Source organism: Penicillium rubens (assembly GCF_028828025.1).
Source record: "Penicillium rubens strain IBT 27055 chromosome Unknown utg000003l_segment0_segment0, whole genome shotgun sequence".
In the NCBI taxonomy this organism is placed as follows: Eukaryota; Fungi; Ascomycota; class Eurotiomycetes; order Eurotiales; family Aspergillaceae; genus Penicillium; species Penicillium rubens.
In genome coordinates, this window is record NW_026890601.1 from 3,997,631 (window position 1) to 4,016,423 (window position 18,793).

The following is an 18,793-nucleotide window of genomic DNA, read 5'->3' on the forward strand; positions in this document are numbered from 1 at the left end:
GCAGTGTAGTAAACGAAAGACCAAATCAAAACAGAAAAACAAAGATGTACCCAAGGATGAATACAAATAATACTAACAGCACCCTTGATTTGGGTGACTTCCAGAGCCCAAGCGGAAAACATCCTCCCATTCCCTCATTCCGCTTTTCCAAGATGTGCCATGAGCTTTGCCTTTTCGACGAGGATTCCTGCGTTGAAGGGGCATTGAATTATCGTCCAAGGTCGCCCGACTTCTGATACTCGAAGCGTCGCTACCACCATATAGACCTCCATCCCCGTACTGGATCCCACTCTGCGGGTCATCGGGGTCGATCTCCCCGAGCTCGATCTTGGTCAAGATAATACGCGCCAGGCGATTAAAGACTTCTTCCACGCCATCCCCCGTCAGAGCCGAGATCTCCACAGCGACGGGTATATTCGACTTAGCAGCCCAGTGGGATGTCTCCTCGGAGCTAACCTCTCTGCCTTCCGACGCACGCGTAGCAGTCAACCTAGTCCCCGTCCCCATCAGGCTGGTCGAGCGGATCGACCCATTCACATCCCACGGGATAGATGACTGTTTGCTGGAAGTACTGGACGGGGTCGGAGGTGGGCGGGAGTCTTCGAAATCCGACTGGGCCTCGGAGGTCAAGTCGGCTTTATTCCCGGCTAGGATGACAGATAAGTTCGGGGAAGCGAGGGCGCGGGCGTCCATGAGGAAGGTCGGTAGGGAGGCGAAGGAAGCATAGGAAGCCACGTCGTAGATGAGGATTGCGCCTGCTGCGCCACGATAGTATGATCTTGAAACGGATCGGAAGCGCTCTGTGCCTGCTGTGTCCCAGAGTTGGAGTTTGATGCGTCTCCGGCGCGAGCCCGTGCCGAGTTTCACGATGCGTGAGGCGAATTCCACACCAATGGTCTGGGAGGAAAGTACTCGCCCTGGAGAGAGAAGATATATTAGTGAGCGGGAGAGAGAGAGAGAGAGCTAGCTAGAGGATTGGGTGGTTGTACATTCATCTTTCACGAAGCGGTGTAGTACACAAGACCTGTTCAAGGATCCGATGTCAGCAGATGATCTAAGGTTGTATGTATGATAATGTATGGATATGTATGGATATAATTGGTACTCACTTTCCAGCACCACTTGGTCCCAGGAGGATGACTTTGGCGAGGTAATCATACATGCTCCCCAGCTCCTATGATTGCATTAGCGGTCGCCGGTTAGGGATGGGAGATTCATGTACCTGGTCGGGGAGCGAGGAAGTGGAAGAGGCATTTGAAAGACCTCTTTGACGTGCCATGAGAAATGTGTTGGGGGAAATCAAAAGGTAGCTTTAGGGGGAAAGCTGTTGGGTGCCCGACCGGTGATCTCCAGGGCTCCCACTACTACTATTAGTGTTAACTATTAACTAGTTACGATAACTTAACTGGTTTAGTTATGAAATTATTCAATTAATTTCAAAGGTTTAAAGAATCATCTTTTCATAGAATAAGAAATAGCCTCACAGCCACTTAAGTGCCCAATTCTTTGAGGCTGATTCGTAGATATTGAGAACAAGGCGTATTTGCCTTTGATAGGATCAGACAGTCTCTCTATAAAGGGGCTTGGAACGAGGCTCATTTCTACTCCGGGGCGTAGCACGTAAGAAAGGGGCAAGAGCGCCGTTGGTGTTTAGAACTGTAGTATGATAGAGTAATATAATACTCGAATACTAAATATTATAGTATAGGCTAAGTAGAATGATGAAAACGGAGATCCTATCAGGTCATAGATCATACCCATGTGGGAGAGATCTACGTAGACTTGAATATGTAGGTAGGTATGTACGGAGTATGCATAATTATATCATACCTTTCTTCTTCGGCAGTACATATGTAGGAGTATACCAGTATATAGTCATATAGTCATACCTAGGTAGTTATATAGTCACAGAGTAAAGCCAACACAGCCAACACAAGCCAACACAAGCCAACACTTCGTATTCGCTCTTAGGCCGCTAAAGGGGGCGTCTATGAGGTGGCTTTGATGATTTTGTATTTTATTGCAATTGCTTATACTCTGCGTATTAAAGAAAAGATAAACAAAAATATTCTTAAGACTCTCAAAAATTTTTTAGATTTAAAAGACCCCCGAAATCTCTTGAGGACTCGGACTTGCATTTTATCAGAATTTCGTCATACCGTTACTTCCCTTCTTCACTACTTCCGCTACATACTTTACTACCTAGTTCACCTTGCATTCTCACCTTTGAGACCTTCTTATTCTTTCTTCTATTCTCCTACTCAATACCCAGCGCTTAGATACATCATGAAGTTCACTTGGGCGACAACGCTCCTTCTACTCGCCACCAGGGTCGCATCCCTGACCATCCCTCAAACCGAGTCTACCGATCTCATTGAACGAGACCTGGACTCCCTGGACTCCCTGGACTCCCTGGACTCTATCCAGGGCTCTATCCAAGACCATATCCAGGACCCTTCAGATATTACAACCCTCGAGAAGCGGCGTGGCGGTGGAGGCCGAGGCGGCGGCGGCGGCAGCAGCGGAGGAAGCAGCGGAGGCCGCACCGGTTCTTCCAGTTCAGGCTCAAGTGGAGGCCGCACCGGTTCTTCTGGCTCTTCTGGCTCTTCTGGCTCAAGTGGCAGTCGCGGTGGTTCAACAAGCAATGTTGGTGGTACAACCCGTGGCGGCTCTGGCACTCGACCAAGCTACGGCGGAGGCAGCTACTATGCGGGTGGTGCACGCACTCCCTACAGAGCTGGCTCCCGGTCCGCTGGAGGAATCGCCCCCTACCTGATCGGTGGAGCTGCACTGGGCTTCTTCCCGGGTCTTTGGCTGTACGGCGCCTACGCCTACCCCTATAGTCACCACTACAACTACTACAATGACGATGCTCAGAAGAACGAGTCGCTCCCCATTGTTTGTGTGTGCCAGGAGTACTCGCCGTGCGGCTGCGATAACAACGATAACCGCACCTACTACGAGTCCCTCTTCAACGGCACCGTGCCCAAGAACTCCAGTCTTGTGCGTGTGGTCGATGTGAACGGCACTCAGACCATCTACATCAATGGCACCTTGGCTAATGGTACCACTGCCCCTGACGAAAGCACTAGTACTTCCTCGGCATCTGGTCCTGTCGCGATGGTCTTGCATGCCAGCGGATACTGGGTGACTGTTGCTGTGGTAGTGGCTGCCGTCTGGGGATTCTAAATGCTGACAACGGTGTTTTTTTGCTTTCTAATTCTTTTGCTTTCTGAATGGTGGGCTATCGATATAGCTCCACCTGGCTGTTGATTATGAGCGTCGATGCTATGATATAAAGGATGACTGGGATGGATGTTTGCTTGTGACTTTTGATACCCCGGTTTGGGAACTTGCCCTTGGCCTGTACAACAGTGTTGATTATACCCATAAGCGCTTGCTTCTGATAATGTGAGGACGCTATTGGACTGACCTGAAACCGTAAACTGTAGTTGTAATAGTCAAGTTAAGAACAAGTATAAAATGTCCACGGGTACTCCGTAGTCTCCGGTGGATTATATTATCTCCATTATTCGTGTTTATCTTGGTCTTATATAGGGCCTTGTCTATCCAATAGTGGTATCAATGTATCCGCTTCTTCATCATCGAAGAGGTCATAGACGATCCGAAGAAAGGGAAGACTTTGGAAGTATAGAAATGGCGCAAATTGGACTAGCTGTACTGTCAGAGACAAGTGCTATTTCTGTTTAAGTAACTATGAGGAAGTCTGAATATAAAGAAATCATCAGATGGTAAGGGAAGACCGCAAAGGTCATCTCCGGTCTATAGCGATGAATTATAAGAATGACATTCCAATGGAAAGAGCCTTGCAGCCTTGCAGCCTTAGTGCCTTGATGCCTTGGTACCTGTCTCATCCCGGGTCCTTGGAACTCCCTTTTCCCTCATCTCCTGTCTCTCTAGCAAACTTCTCCTGTTCGAAACAGTGTCACTCTTTTGTTCTCATTACATTCTTTTATCAGCATTCACTCTTTTGACTCGAGTCACTCTTTCGTCGCAATTCGCACTTCGAAATTCGCAATTACCAATTGTCAATATCATAACAACTTTGAACCAAAACATCAGCAATGCAATTCACCAAGGCTCTCCTCTTCCTCTCGGCCCTCGCGCCCGTCGCGTTCGCCGCTGAAGCTGCCACAGCCGACTGTGTCACCAAGACTCTCACTCTGGTGCCCTCCGGCTACACTCCTCCCCCGTCGTCCACCCCAACTCCCGCCCCGACTTCAACCTCAACTGAAACTACCTCGTCGACCTGGACGCCTGTCATCACTAGCACTCCCTCCTCCAGTGCTACCCCTTCCATGAGCCACGTTGCCAGCTCCTCCACCCCTCTGATCAAAGCTAGCAGTGTCCCTGCCGGTGAGGTCTCGGCTACTCCTTCCGCCCCTGCCACTGCCGGTGCTGCCTCAATTCACTTCCCTGGTGCCATGGCTGCTGGTGCAGCCGCAATTGCTGGTCTTCTCATGATCTAAGCTCCATTTCCTGACTCATTGAACGAGTAAATGTTTGAGTTACCTCGATCTTGGTGTCGACTCTGTCGCATTGCATCCAGTGTCAGCCTTGGTACTGAACTGCTTCGGTCATCTAGAATGGCCCGCACTTGGTCCTTCCCATATTTTTCGCTTTGGGATTATCTTTACATATTCTTTCTTCTTGACATACCCTTTTTTTTAAATCATCACTTTCTGGTTATGGTGGTTTTGACATGTGTTTTCCGATCTTCCGATGTTTATACCCTTTTCTTCTACCTTCGATACTCCCATTTTGATCTCAACCAAGCATTTTTGATCTTAATGCTACTACCTTTCTGTCTTGGTTGACTTTGGATTTTTTCTCTGCATTGATGCTTGCGTCTTTGCTCTTGGATGTCATACTACTGTTAACGAGTGTAAGACTTACGAGCTTTACTTTTTTTTTCTTTTTAACTTTCGCAATTGATACATTCCATTGTGGCCACATCTGGCCGTTGCTTCATCTGCAATCTTCAAGTATGATGGGAGTATTTACTCCTTACAATCTAGTATGGATTCCTAGCTTCTCAATGAGAGCTTAGCTATGGCTTTATCCACGGCGTATTCTTGCCAAAACAAACTGAATCAAGCGCATCGATAATCGTGAATAACTTCGGAGAGGACTGAAACTGATCTTATCTACTACAATGACCCCAAGAACGGGCACCCCAAAAAAATATCGTACAGAAAGGAGACCTATAACTAGCCTACTCTTCTTTAGAGAAAGCAGCTTCGTATCTACCGCAGAACAGGTTAGCCAACGTTCCTCCACTCAGCAAAAGAAACCACATACCTCTTGCCTCGGAAGGCCCACAATCCCCAGTTTCCACAAGAAACATCATGAGGATCCTGATCATTCAGGTCCCAGCGCAGACTGCGGAAGATATTCTCCCCGGGCTCAAGAAGCACATCGAACTCCCCACGACACTTCTCACCCACCCAGTTGATATCGCGCTCCAGATCCCACTGCGTATACCCAGTACAGATGATAGGGACCTTCGTCTCAAGCAACTGAGGCAGCGTCTCCTCCCACTCATGCGAGCTAGCCGGGTGACCCAAACCGGGATGGAAGAGCATGAAGCAATCCAAGTAAGGATCAAAGGGACCGAAATACTGCGCTTTGTTCATAGTGTGGAAGTAGTCCACGTAAGTAGTGATCTTCATCTGACCACCGAGTCTGTCCTCAACGATGCCGCCGAAGGGGTTCTCGGGCGTGCGCTCGGGAAGCGGATACTCCCCGTCTCGGTTCGCCATACTCTCCGGCCCGATGAAGATCAGATGCAGCAGGGCGCGCGGGTACATGTACTGCAGCTGCAGCCAGACGTCGCGGGGGAGGGAGGACTCTGCGCGGGCGCCGAGGATGAAGATTCGTACCGGGGGCGCTTTCAGGCGGAGGCCCTTGACGTCGATGCTTTCACCGGCTTTGGGTGGGTGGAGGGTGTAGCGGAGGGCTGGGGATGGATTAGTTTGCTGTGTGGGGTCACTGCTAGCAGTGCTCTGCTGCTTGTATAGGGGGTCGGGACTTACCACTGAGACTCTTCAATCCCTCCGGTGTGAGTCGTCCACCGGAGCGAACACTGTACGGGCTAAGCTCGTGTAGGACACTGCCGATTGTCTGGGGGTAGGTGAGCATGCGGGTAACCTGACGCATGGAGCGGTCATCGTTGATCGCCGCGAATTCACGGGTGTAGAGGTAAGTGTCCCAGTTAGTCATGTTGATAACGAAGTTGTCATCCTGAGGACCGGGGTAATGGAATTCGCGGAAGAAGCGGCCGGAGTGTAGGTCGTGGTCGTCCTCATTTATCTGGCGCAGAGTGTCACAGATCTCGAGGTGGGCCTCGAAGTCATCCATCCAATGACCCTCGGAGCAGTAGACTGGCACACCGCAATCGGGGCACTCGAAGTGCGAATGGGCCGGGGGCAGGTTTGTATCATCGGTGGTTTTTCTGGCTTCGGGGTCGTGCGGCGAGACGGCCGCGCGGGTTTGCTGGTGGCTTGGGTGAGGGCAGAAGGCGTTCTGCTTGATGAACTCGGCGCGCTTGCGAATTGCCGGCGAGGGCGAGTTCGAGAAAGAGTGGAACAGGTTGTCAGGTTTCAGGACAGCCCGAGGGTTGACGGAGTACCCGGTTGCCGTGTGAGCTGCCCGCTGGGTGAGGGGCGAAGGCGAGGACTTGGGAGCACAGCAGGTCTGATTGTGTGTGTGCTTGGGCTGCTCTGGGGCGTTGCCCAGCGATCGACCGTTGCGTTGTGAGCCAAAGCTGCGGATGAAAGACGGGGAGATGGGGCTTCTTCTCCGCGCGGTGGCGAGGCTCTGCAGGCGAGCCTGAGGGGCGGAGGCCCTGACTCCTTGACGGAGGACCTGTAGGCACTGGACACAAGTGTATCCTGCCATTGCGATGTCAATTGGTTGTGGAGGGGAAACTGATCACACCACGGATAGCTCTGGGGATGTTTTTGCGGCGACACGTGACTGATAACGACCCTTTTATGTATGCACGAAGATCTTCAACTTGGGCTTTAAGTCCAATGTCGTCAGGTGTATTCTGTTAATTAGGTGAATTTAACATAGAGATATACCATTTGCTATGTATGCAGTTTTATCCAAATGAGCTCATGCACACGAAAAAGCTATCCAGAAGTTCATTCGTTTATTTACGACAATCGAGTCTTGTACAAAGCCACCAGCCAAAACAAGCCGAGTAGCCTTTCAGAAAATATCCTCAGATCGGGTCCAATCATGCACATCTCTGGACTCCCAGTATTTTCCATTATGAGCCCAGAACTCCTCTCCAGTAACAGGACACTTGTCACGGACGAACCATTGCGGCTTGTAGATCTCGCCGCTGGTTTCGCGTTCTCTGCGCTTGGCACGCTGCTTCTCTTCAACACGGTGCTTCTCATCAGCAGCTAAATCATATTCACCATCTTCCATAGCACGCTGATCGGGTCGTCGTCTGGTATCGGTAGGAGGTAGCCACTCCTTCAAGGCCTCGGGGAAAGCATTGAGTGTGATGACGAATGGGGTCAGATTGAAAGGTATACCAGTAGGACGAGCATGAGCCTGCCAGACCAAGAAGGTCTTAGCAGACTCGGGATCCTGACCGGAGACAGGTGCCTCAAAGCCGGGGGTGTGGCGCGCGTAGATCTTATCGTTCCAGCGGCCACCGATGCTCCACTTGGGGGAGCCTTCGCTGTCGACGACCTTTCCTGTCACCTGGTAGGCCGATGAAGCCTTCCAGCCACGGGGCTTGAAGTCGAGGTAGCAGACTTCGCCAGTGGTCCAGTTTTTGATTTCCATCAGACCGTAGTTGTCCACTGTAGGGTTACCAGTGATGATGCCGATTACCGACGAGGTCACCTTCTTCCAGGTGTAGAGTTCCTCTCCACCGGTAGAAGGTCGCAGCTTCAGGAACCATGTGCCCAGCAGGTTGATGTCGAAGGATTTGCCGTAGAACTTGGACTTGAGCGAGGATTCACCCTGAATACATAATTCTGGTTAGCCTAGTCCTGCCCGCAGAACATCCAGTTACGAAATCGGATGCACTTACCCAGTAGTCCCATTTGGGCGATTCGGCCCACGCAGCTCCGATCGGTGGGTGGTGGCTGACTTGCTCCACAAAGAATCGATAGCCCTTGTCCGGACGCACGTACTCGAAAGTCTCACCCAGAAGGGGGTTGAAGGGCTTTGCGACACGGCCGATAGTCGAGGCATACTCACTTGCAGCATACGAGGCTACATATACCAGGCGTTCCATTGAATCGGTCCGACCAGCAGCGATGTCAAGGAGGTCGGTATATTCAAGATCCTCAGCAACTCGTTGAAGTAGTGAAGTTGGTTCGTTGAAGGACACCGGGAGCGTCATCTTCGTCATGTCCTTTCCGATCATAGATTTCAGAATACTCTAGACTATTGTTAGCACTGGTAGAGAGAGGAAGAAAGCAAGCACCACAAACTTACCCATAAAGAGATTTTTGGTCGATCATCAGCATCCATCTTAAGTCGCTCTCTGATGGGATCTTCATAACCCTTAAAGGAGGGTGCAATGATGGTACTCTTCACAGCCCGAAGCTCAGCACTTTCATCTTTAGGTGGTTCCATATTGTTCTTCTCTGAGCTGTTCAAGTCCTCTACCTCGATTTCGCCGGCATCCAGAGCATCGAAGAATTCTTCTCCGTCCGATTCTGAATCGCACAGACTGCTGAGTTTGGAGTAGGTCGACGGATTGCGAGAGAGTGCGGGTATCGTGGATGGTTGCTTGGTAGGCTGATCTTGTTCATCGACCGTCTTGGGAATACCAGCTTCAGTTTGGCTGGTCTCAAGACTCTGGTTCTCTGTCGGCAAACGGGATGTCCCACCGGCGATAGAACGGCTACTGCCTGTTGCGCTCTCCAGGGCTTCCTTTAGAGCCCGCTTGGTTCGCTTCCGCTTCTCCTCAGACTCGCCCATCTTGGATTGCAGCTCCTCATGCTCGCGGGCCACGCGGGCCATGCTTTCTTCCCACATCTGACGAATAGACTCCTCTCTACTGAGACGGGACTGCCAATAAGAGTCTCGGTCGCGTGAGATCTTGAGCAGATTTTGCACTAGGTCCTTGAGGCTGCTGACTGCAGCTTCATAGGCACCGAGGGCCTGTTCGAGGGCTGGATCCGCGATGGTCATTTCCGGATTCTTGGATTTCTCGGCCTGTAGCGAGGCAGCCACATTGGCAAGAAGATCCAACTGAAGCTTCGCAGATTGTGCGGTAATGTTGAGAGCGTCCTTATCAGCTGCTGGCATCTCATTCTCGTGGCTTGAACCATAGTCGATAAATTCTTCATCCTCACCCTCTCCGTCCGGCGCAGATGTGACATGGCTGATTACTCTGTTCATGTCGTTTGGAGCAGTGACCTGGTCATAAGATCCGCCATAAGCGGAGCTATCTTCTTCTCCAGCTGGAATATCCAGGGTTGTGCGGGATGCATATGTGCTGAGCCTTGTGCCGCTGCTGCCACCGCCCAGAGACGGAGGAGCAAGACCCTTTGTGCTGGGCTTGTGAGAAAGGCCAGACTCCGATGGTGTATCCGCAGGGCGTCCTTCTGTCTGATCGATTTTAGCCTGGCGAAGCACCTCTGCATTCTTCGATCGCTGACGCTCCTCTTCCTTCGCTTCATCCTTGGCCCACTGGATGGCATTGTTGAGGGACCAGAACCAGCGTTTTGCCTCCACAACGTGGTTGGCTTTGAGGTGGTATTTGACCGATGACTTGCCGTGGATTTCAAAGCGCGTCTTGTCCTGCGCATCCATGTTAAGCCTAGCAATCTTCATGTTGATCGCACCGCGACAGGCAGAGCCTGCATCATCTATAGAGCATGTTAGCAGGGGTCGATGGGTCACGAGCGATGACAAGACTCTCCCACTTACCCTGATGTTTATAATAACTCAAAACTCCATCCTCCAGAACGAACCAGCGCAACTTGTACCCCGTTGTGTAATTCGTCCATTTCTTGAGATAACCTCTCATCTCACGGGCATCCTTGCCTGCAAGCGGGGCATCGCCAATCGAGACGCGTCCGGTAAGACCTTGGGCATTACTATTTCCGAGAATAGCCCTTTCCTGAATACCGCGCTGGGCAATAGCAGCCGCGGGTGATCTCTTCAAGAGAGCGCGGGTTTTATCATCTTTGGTAACATCCTGTGGTAGCTTCCCCTTCTTGTCGCGACGGAAAGGATCCGCACCATGTGTCAGAAGGATTTCAATGAGCTGCGCATCTTTATTTCTAGCACCCTCATGCAGAAGCGTGCCACCGGAATGAGCTGTCGTCGGATCGGTAACGAGGTCGTAACTGTTCACATCCATAATACCCTCCACACGAGGTTCCTCAAGCAAGGCTTCCAACCCCTTATAATCAGAGCTTCCAATCAAACCCTGAATTTCCTGGTTCTTGCTATCGATGAAGAGAGACCGCGCGAGCTGAAGCTGCTGGAAGATTTCAGGGGTACGGGCCAAATCGAGAGCCGTCTGACCCCGATAGTTGACAATGGAATCGTTGATAGATGGACGGTTTAGCAATTCGCGAACAAGCGGGCCCCGGCCTAGTTGGGCGGCAATGTGAAGTGGCGTGTTTCCATCCCGATCCCGCGAGTTGATATCGATGTCCTGCGCGTCGGACAATACATATTCCACGACCTGGGGTTCGGCGCACTGCAGAGCCAAATGGAGGACGGTCGTGCCGTTGAGGTAACTCACGCCCTGCGGGTCGATAGTATCCTTGATGGCCTTGGAGATGGCGGTGGTATCTCCGCTGCGCAAGATCTCGAAGAGACGAAAGGTGCGAACGGACTGCTCGAGCGACATGCTGCCAGTCTCCATTTGATTCAAGGAAGGCAGGTCTTCGACTGTGTCCATATCCTCGGCGGATTCTTGAATGGGCGGTGGCGGACTCGGGTCTTGGCCTTGTTTGCGACGACTGTGGCGGCTGCTGCTGCGGGTGTGTTTCAACGAACCGGGGCTTGAGGAGGCGGAGGTGACCGAGGTGGTATCTCCGTTGTCATCGGGGTCTTTGTCTTCACCCTTGGACTTGTCGCGGTGGAGGAGGGCAAGTGCTATTGCGCTTCGAGAGCGTTTGTGTTTCTGTCTGAGAGACAGTGGCATGTCAGTACAAAGTCCGTACAAATTCCATATACCGCACCATGTATACCGTCCACATGTGACTGCTTCAAAAAGGGTACAGGTTCAGGACAGGTAGATCAAGTCAAGCCAAGGTATTTCCCCTCGGGGTCTCACATCTGTCATGATGCATGGTGAACCATGGAACGAGAGTTCCTAGTCCCAGAAACGAATAAAGACTTACCCTTCAGGTCGATCAGACATTCTTGTAGCACACTGGACTGTGTCCAATACATCAACTGTTTGTCTGCTCAAGGTTAAAAAGACTTGGAATGAAATTCGGGGGTAGGGGTCCTTGTTTGGGGGGCAAATGATGCTGATCTCCGCCTTGGCATGAGGGTAAGGGTTGCGAGTCCCATCCTTACTATACAAAATATGAAACTCATGCACATGTGGTAGTATCCAATGTAATACATGTAATACACGCATTTATGCAATGCAAGGCCATACAGACCATCCAGGCCATCTATATCTATCATACAGTATAATACCCAATATACAAACGCTCGTAGCTCATCGAGTCTCCCCACTAACCAGGACCACAACACTGCCCAATTGTCGCTTCAAGTCTTCCTTTCCAACATCATGAGTATCCTCTACCTCACCCCACATATCAGTCTGCCAGGTTACCTCCAGACTCGAGGCCTCAGCCGCCTCCTCGATACCGAACTTCTTTGCCTCGGGTCGCTGAATGTGGCGGAAGTTCTCACTCCATTCCACGACCAGGCGGACCGCGATGAGGAGACTCTTGGAAGCAAGGATTGCCCGCTCAAGACCGGCCAGGTCAAACGCAGACAGTTCCGAAACCCAGGTGCAGATACTGTCTTTGGTGCCCTTGGGCTGGGAGAGAGGGAGGATGCTATTGGTGTCGAGGATAGGAACGATTTCAAGGCCAGGCCAGACCTTGGTAGACAAAAAGCTCATGACATTGCCCGCAATTCTCGTTTGAATCTGGCGAAGAGTTTCGATGGGCTTTCCGTCGGCCGTCGTCCGTTCCAGCACGTGCATTTGTCGCTCAGGCTCCCAGCACAGTAGAGTATCTGTATCCAGGTAACGCATGGCAGTTGTGATAATCTGTTTTCTGGTGGTGCTGTCACCCTCGGCATCTTCGCGGGCGATATCGGTGGCACGGGCTGCGAGGGAGGTCATGGGGATAGAGTGGCTTTTAAGGGCCTGCTGGGCGGAGGTCATCACATCCCACTCCAGCGCAACAGCGTGGGCGAGATGAGGCTTCGTGGATGGAATAGATAGGACTTCTTTCATCGGGGTTCGGACGGGTCGCTTGTCCAGCAGGACTTGATATCCGTCTGGATAGTGAAATGGATGTGTTAGCTGACGAGCATTATAGAATGAGAATCAATAAAAAGAGATAGCCAATGCCCATTTCACTCATACCTAGCTTTCCATGCACATGGACATCCTTCCAAAACCGCTTCTTCAGCGCAGCAGTGAGTTTATATCGCGATGCTTCACTCTCGGAGGCTGGGAGCTCCGCATCTTTCGATTTTGAAGTCTCCTGGAACTCTGCTGATGGGGTAGCCGGAGCTTTAGGAGGAGGACCGTGAGCCGTGACAGGGTGTGCAACGGCTGATCTGAAGGGAGACGAGTGGATGCGCCGGCATAACGAGACCGGGTGACGGGCGGCGGCGGATAGCTGCGACGGAAGCGCAGCGCGAGCAAAAGCCATTACTTAGAGAATCCCTTGGCAAATGGAGAAAGAAGAGGTTGGTATATTGTACAATTGGTTCCTGGATCCAAAGTCGGGAACTCGAACATTTCCGGGAAGTCTTGGCTCGCCACACGCGCCACATATCACATATACCTTTATGTACCTACATAGATAGATAGGCTCTCTTACCAAGAGATCATTTACAAATACCAGACCTGTCAATATAAGAACCTTAACCAGCTTAGATACGATCTACGGAAAAGAAATTATAAAACAGCACCTATAGTGCAACATAGCAATTAAACCTAAGCTAAAAGATAGAATCGCGATTCTCGATGGTCCACTCAGAAACGTAAAGTGTAAATCAAAGAGCGAGCAGTGAATATCAAAGCACAAGAACAAAGCAAACTAGAATTAGGGTATCAAGCAAAAGTAAAGCAAGAAAAGCCGGGGGGTGGGGGAAGTTGGGTGAGACGGGGGAAGAAGAAATTGCAGCGGGATTATCCTTTGCGCTGAGGTCTCTCTCTAAATGGCAGGTTCTCTCCTACGGGAATAGTAGGAACCTCACGAAGTTGGGCGCCAACAAGCGAGGGCCCAATAATAGGAAGCAGTGGCTCCATATTGACAGTTGACAGCAAACGGGCAAATGCTTCCCATGTCATTCGGACAAACACGCCGGCTGATGCGTTAGTCTCAAACGCATCAGTCATCTTCATTTGGAATTTGGCAGGCATTGTTTCAATAACTTTTTGGAAATCCCTTGTCACTTCGGCAGCCTTGCCTTCGAGCGTGAGCATGACGAGCACATGTGTTTCTCGGTTGTGGGGTCGTAGTGGCAGGCTTGAAGGCAAAGAAGGCCTTGGACTTGATCTAAGGTCAGATGATGACGCTCCCGAAGAAGAAATTCCAGAACCAGAAGTAGCTGCGACTTTGAACGGCAAAATGATCGGGTTTGCTCCACTGTGACTCGAGAATCGAGACATATAGGCACCAGCTGGAGTCTCCTTCTGTACTGCGTGAAATATCTCTTCGGTCGAAATAGACACTTTGCCTGAATTGAAAATTGGTCGGATTGCTCGTGCGACACGTTGAGTGAAGGATATACTGTTGGTGCGCGATCTTGCCCATACGGGCGCGCCACAAGCAGCTAACACATGTATAGAATTTGGAGAGCCAGTGACTGCACTTCCGGAATGACAGCAATCGAGGATAGCGAAAAGATCCATAGCCAACTCAGGAGGGGTCAATTCACTTTGCACTGTGCTCCATGGAACTAGCTTCTTGTTATTCCGGCTAGCGAAAGACAGCTCGTCCAAATTATTAATCACCCCATGGCCGGCGTATGAAAAAACGAGGAGAGATGGTTTCTGGTTCTTGAGCTTCGCTTTGATTGCTTCGATGAGCTGCAGATTCAGGTCCCATGCAGGAATCGGGCTTTTGCTTTGAAGCACAAAAGTTTGGCAGGAAACGTCGAACATATCACGCATCATGGCAATAAACGTTTGACTGTCTTCCTTTGCGAGGGTGTTGTCGTCGTCCCAGTACACAGAAAACGCCAGAATGTTTGAATAACGAGTTCCTCTTGCTCTTACTGCCCTTTCTAGGGCAGCTTTAAGCTCTGGCACGGCCACTCTTTTGGAATTAACTCGGACCGGAATCTTTGAACGAAATGTTTCACGAGACCGAGGCGATGATGCGGTTGGTGAAGTCGGCAGGGCTGAAGTGGCGGGTGTCCTAGGCGCAGGAGATGCCATGATGCTCGAATTTGACCAAGTCGCGCAGAAACAATACGTTGAAGAAATATGAGCTCGATGGCAGGAGAGAAATGGGAAGAGGTCTGTTGCTTGTCTGAGAGCAGTGGTACGGAAGAAAGTTGAGGAGGAATCAGAAGGGCTAGGGAAATTATTTGTGTGAAGGTGTTGTAGGTTATAAAAGAAGGAACAGAAGAAAGTTGAAGAAATATGAGCTCGATGGTAGGAGAGAAATGGGAAGAGGTCTGTTGCTTTTCGAAGATTGGTGGTTGAACAGATGAGAACTGACGGTAAGAGTGAACTGAAAGTGAACTGAGAGATGATGTCCACTGAGATGAGGTTCACCACTGAGAGACGAGATGAACAGAGACCAGGTGGCTGGACGCAATATAAGACTGATAGTACGAAGGAAAATGAGAAGAAATCAGTTGCTTGTCTGAGAGCAGTGGTAAGGAAGAAAGATGAGGAGAAATCAGAAGGGCTAGGGAAATTATTTGTGTGAAGGTGTTGCAGGTTATGAAAGAAGGAATAGAAGAAAGTTGAAGAAATATGAGCTCGATAGCAGGAGAGAACTGGGAAGAGGTCTGTTGCTTTTCGAAGATTGGTGGTTGAACAGATGAGAACTGACGGTAAGAGTGAACTGAAAGTGAACTGAGAGATGATGTCCACTGAGATGAGGTTCACCACTGAGAGACGAGATGAACAGAGACCAGGTGGCTGGACGCAATATAAGACTGATAGTACGAAGGAAAATGAGAAGAAATCAGTTGCTTGTCTGAGAGCAGTGGTAAGGAAGAAAGATGAGGAGAAATCAGAAGGGCTAGGGAAATTATTTGTGTGAAGGTGTTGCAGGTTATGAAAGAAGGAATAGAAGAAAGTTGAAGAAATATGAGCTCGATAGCAGGAGAGAACTGGGAAGAGGTCTGTTGCTTTTCGAAGATTGGTGGTTGAACAGATGAGAACTGACGGTAAGAGTGAACTGAAAGTGAACTGAGAGATGATGTCCACTGAGATGAGGTTCACCACTGAGAGACGAGATGAACAGAGACCAGGTGGCTGGACGCAATATAAGACTGATAGTACGAAGGAAAATGAGAAGAAATCAGTTGCTTGTCTGAGAGCAGTGGTAAGGAAGAAAGATGAGGAGAAATCAGAAGGGCTAGGGAAATTATTTGTGTGAAGGTGTTGCAGGTTATGAAAGAGGAACAGGACACATCCAACAATCAATATAATATATGAAAAGATAAATATTTATCTCCGTGGACATAAATGGAACAGCTTACTATACATCCTATTACGTTCTATTCACTACGTCACATCCGAATTTTATACCTCGCGTACATATATGTAGCCATTTCTGAACTTAAAAGTTTATATAGGGGATTGTTAACTTGACCCCCCGAACCAGCGCAGACACCCGACATAGGGCCCCAAGCCATAGAAGCAATCATAGCAAAGCGGACAAGAAACGTCGGACGCCCGCGCGCGGATAGTAGTAGAGCCCAACGAATTGAATCTGCATTCTATATACCTTGTCTCACATATATTATATGTACTTCGTACATATTGATGATCAGCTTTGACGCTATTTTCTTACCACGTCCAAGCCTATTTGGGCTGGTTCTAGACCAAATAATCAAAATTGGGAACTATGACAAGACGCATTGCTCCCCGAGGTAGTTAGGGCTTTGTTCTTTATCTTCCTGGACAAATAGTATATATTCGAATCAATTAGAAATTATCTGCAGTTTGGAAAGCAAAAGAGAAAAAAAACTAAAAGTCCAGAATACCACCTTTGCATCTAAGAAAAAGGGACAAAAAGCTCTCACGAAAAACCCAGGGGAATCAAAGCTGAAAAGCAAACTGAAACGCAAAGAGTCAACAATTGCAAAAAGACGACATCCGCCCATGCTTTTGTAATTTACAAGAAGAGAAGGGGAAAAAAGGTCTCGAAAGACCTTTTTGTTTTTGATAGGCAATCATGTGCAGAGAAAAGAAAAACGGGCAAAAAGACGCCTCATTAGGGATTGACGTTGGAGAGGAGCATTGCCACTTCTTAGCTCGTATCACTCTCGACAACTTGGCGACACAGCCTGAACAGGGTAGAAGGTTTGGGAAAAAAAAAAGGATAAAGCCACGGCAGATCTAGAATCAAAGAGCATGTGGGTGTCGTCACGGCGTTTCGTCATGAATGATATAAAGGGCCAAGTCAATGGGCCAGATGTTGTCCCCTGTTCCCAGTACATCCAAGGGACATAAACCAATCCCCGAGGGAAAAGGCGAACAGGAAATGGACCTTCGAAATTCGAAAACCTCATTTGATGAGATATTGCGGGTAGTACGGTTGCTTCATTCGATCGGCATCCGTCCGCTTCTTCATACGCTCAGCATCGTAATCATCGGCGCCATCACGGCTACCCCATGTTGTCTGTAACAAAAAAAAACTCAAAGTCAGCTCAGCTCTTGGATATATGGAAAAAGCATGCAAAAGATCAAATCAGAAACGCAGATAGCTGGGCGATCTGAAATAATCGGGAGAATAGAAAAATAGTGGGTAAACAGAGCTGCAAGCGGGAGGAGACGATGATCAAAGCGCTGTGATGCTGAGTTGTCATAGGAGAGGGGCTACGCTTGGATACACTCGGCGTATATGCAGATAAGAAAAATAGAAGGAAATAAAAAAGAAATAAAAACAAGAAATGCAAAATAAAGGATAAAAGGAAAAAGGAAAAAAAAATTGAACATACCACATTCAATGTCATTACGGCATACATCTTGATTGCGCCGTGGAAATAACCGAAGATGATCGATACTGGCAGCAACAGCACATCGACCGGATAGCGAAGATAATGACCCAACAGCTTAATCCACTTGCTAGTGAAGATCCAAAGGTAGAGCATAGTCATGGATTGATCGTGCAATGACTCTCCCCACGATCCAGTCGCCTTGTGGCACAGCCAAACAAGTAAAATGTCGCCTAAAAAGGCAGGCGGCGACAAAGTGGTCAGGTGAACGGCATAAGCGCTCCAGGGTTGACGACTATAGAAATTGTTAGCTCTGCTCTGCATTCTGCTTCAATCTTGTTTCATTGTTTCTCCAAGGTCACACCGAGGGCCTTACGCCTAGACTCTTTTTGACCCGATCAAAGAGAAAACCAACGAGATGGAGGGGGGAAAGGAAGGGGGAAAAAAGAAGTGAAGGTAAGACAACTCAAGGGAAGAGAAAAGTTGCACTTACTACCAAATGTGCTTCTCGTGAAACATCGAAGTCAAATTGCTCCGCCAATTACTTCTTGACCAGCGGGCGCATTGCTTCAAGAAACGAGGGTTGTCCTCGAGAGTAGTCAGCACCTCTGCCTCTGGGTGGTACTGCATATAAGTTTCCCATCCGTGCGAGACCATCCAACGGGTGATAAAGTTGTCATCGTCGGCGTTGAGTTGGTACTTGCCCCACCACCACTCCTCATTGGTGAAAGCATAGGTGAAGGCCTCATTCTGCAGAATTTGTGTCCGATACGCAACCGTCCGTCCCGACATGCAGGGAAGTCCGCCATCCACATGGGTAGTCGCGCCGCAGTCGAAGTTGCGTCGTTCCAGGTACAAAGCACCCAAGAAGCCCCAGACGCGCTGTGAGAGGGTCGGCGCAATGGCCCGGCGCAATCGCTGGCAGGTGACCACCCCGCCGTATTTCTCGTCCTTTTCGAAGGGGGCCAGGATCCAGGGGAGGAGAGTCCGTGGCCAGCTCACGTCGTCATCGGCAAGAAGGGTAATGGCAGTCCGGACCTCGGGAATGGCTCTGGTCATTTGGCGGCGCTTGTTGGGGTGTTTGACTGTGAACAGACGGATTCGAGATTTCGATGCTGGCATGGCGCTCAGCATCTGCTCGGCCTTGGTGCGATTGGCCTCGATTGTCACCAGGAGCAATTCGAAAGGTTGATTGTCGAGAATTGTTCGGATTGTCTCCACCAGCTCATCTCCGCACCCCTCCAATGATGGAATAATCACTGTCACATCTTGTGATGTCAGTTTGGGGTTCTCCGGTGGTGGGATTGGCTTGAATGTCCAAAAGGAGAACAAGTTGAACACGAGTCGGGTGTAGCGATAGAGACTGGTTACTTTGTTAGCTACTGGTCGGATTGAGCTCCCAAAAGTGTACTCACAAGAGTGTGACGAATGCTCGCAGAAACGGAAATGCCAT

General features: G+C 49.7%; 7 protein-coding genes across 7 annotated transcripts; 2 read left to right on the plus strand and 5 right to left on the minus strand.

The window, feature by feature from the left end:
- Nucleotides 1-72: 72 nt before the first annotated feature.
- N7525_007735 (putative Ras family GTPase (Rab4b)) lies at nt 73-1,279 on the minus strand (the record flags this gene model as incomplete). Its single annotated transcript, XM_002568140.1, has 4 exons — nt 73-917; nt 990-1,024; nt 1,110-1,174; nt 1,223-1,279. The coding sequence occupies 4 exons, from the start codon at nt 1,277-1,279 to the stop codon at nt 73-75; spliced, it is 1,002 nt and encodes a 333-aa protein (XP_002568186.1).
- A 1,007-nt stretch (nt 1,280-2,286) lies between these two features.
- Nucleotides 2,287-3,189, plus strand: N7525_007736 (uncharacterized protein; the record flags this gene model as incomplete). Its single annotated transcript, XM_002568141.1, has 1 exon — nt 2,287-3,189. The coding sequence occupies one exon, from the start codon at nt 2,287-2,289 to the stop codon at nt 3,187-3,189; it is 903 nt and encodes a 300-aa protein (XP_002568187.1).
- Nucleotides 3,190-4,085: 896 nt separating this feature from the next.
- On the plus strand, nt 4,086-4,490 carry N7525_007737 (putative extracellular serine-rich protein; the record flags this gene model as incomplete). The annotated part of the gene is made up of 1 exon (XM_002568142.2): nt 4,086-4,490. One exon carries the CDS (start codon nt 4,086-4,088, stop codon nt 4,488-4,490), a length of 405 nt encoding a protein of 134 aa, XP_002568188.2.
- Nucleotides 4,491-5,236: 746 nt separating this feature from the next.
- On the minus strand, nt 5,237-6,921 carry N7525_007738 (putative mRNA processing protein (Mss51); the record flags this gene model as incomplete). The annotated part of the gene is made up of 3 exons (XM_002568143.2): nt 5,237-5,267; nt 5,323-5,980; nt 6,057-6,921. 3 exons carry the CDS (start codon nt 6,919-6,921, stop codon nt 5,237-5,239), a joined length of 1,554 nt encoding a protein of 517 aa, XP_002568189.2.
- Nucleotides 6,922-7,236: 315 nt separating this feature from the next.
- N7525_007739 (ATP12 ATPase F1F0-assembly protein) lies at nt 7,237-12,863 on the minus strand (the record flags this gene model as incomplete). Its single annotated transcript, XM_002568144.2, has 6 exons — nt 7,237-8,007; nt 8,078-8,431; nt 8,488-9,869; nt 9,931-11,140; nt 11,711-12,483; nt 12,572-12,863. 6 exons carry the CDS (start codon nt 12,861-12,863, stop codon nt 7,237-7,239), a joined length of 4,782 nt encoding a protein of 1,593 aa, XP_002568190.2.
- Nucleotides 12,864-13,345: 482 nt separating this feature from the next.
- Nucleotides 13,346-14,599, minus strand: N7525_007740 (uncharacterized protein; the record flags this gene model as incomplete). Its single annotated transcript, XM_002568146.1, has 1 exon — nt 13,346-14,599. One exon carries the CDS (start codon nt 14,597-14,599, stop codon nt 13,346-13,348), a length of 1,254 nt encoding a protein of 417 aa, XP_002568192.1.
- Nucleotides 14,600-16,897: 2,298 nt separating this feature from the next.
- On the minus strand, nt 16,898-18,793 carry N7525_007741 (glycosyltransferase family 2 protein; the record flags this gene model as incomplete). The annotated part of the gene is made up of 4 exons (XM_002568148.2): nt 16,898-17,024; nt 17,344-17,635; nt 17,834-18,703; nt 18,756-18,793. 4 exons carry the CDS (start codon nt 18,791-18,793, stop codon nt 16,911-16,913), a joined length of 1,314 nt encoding a protein of 437 aa, XP_002568194.2. The 3' UTR covers nt 16,898-16,910.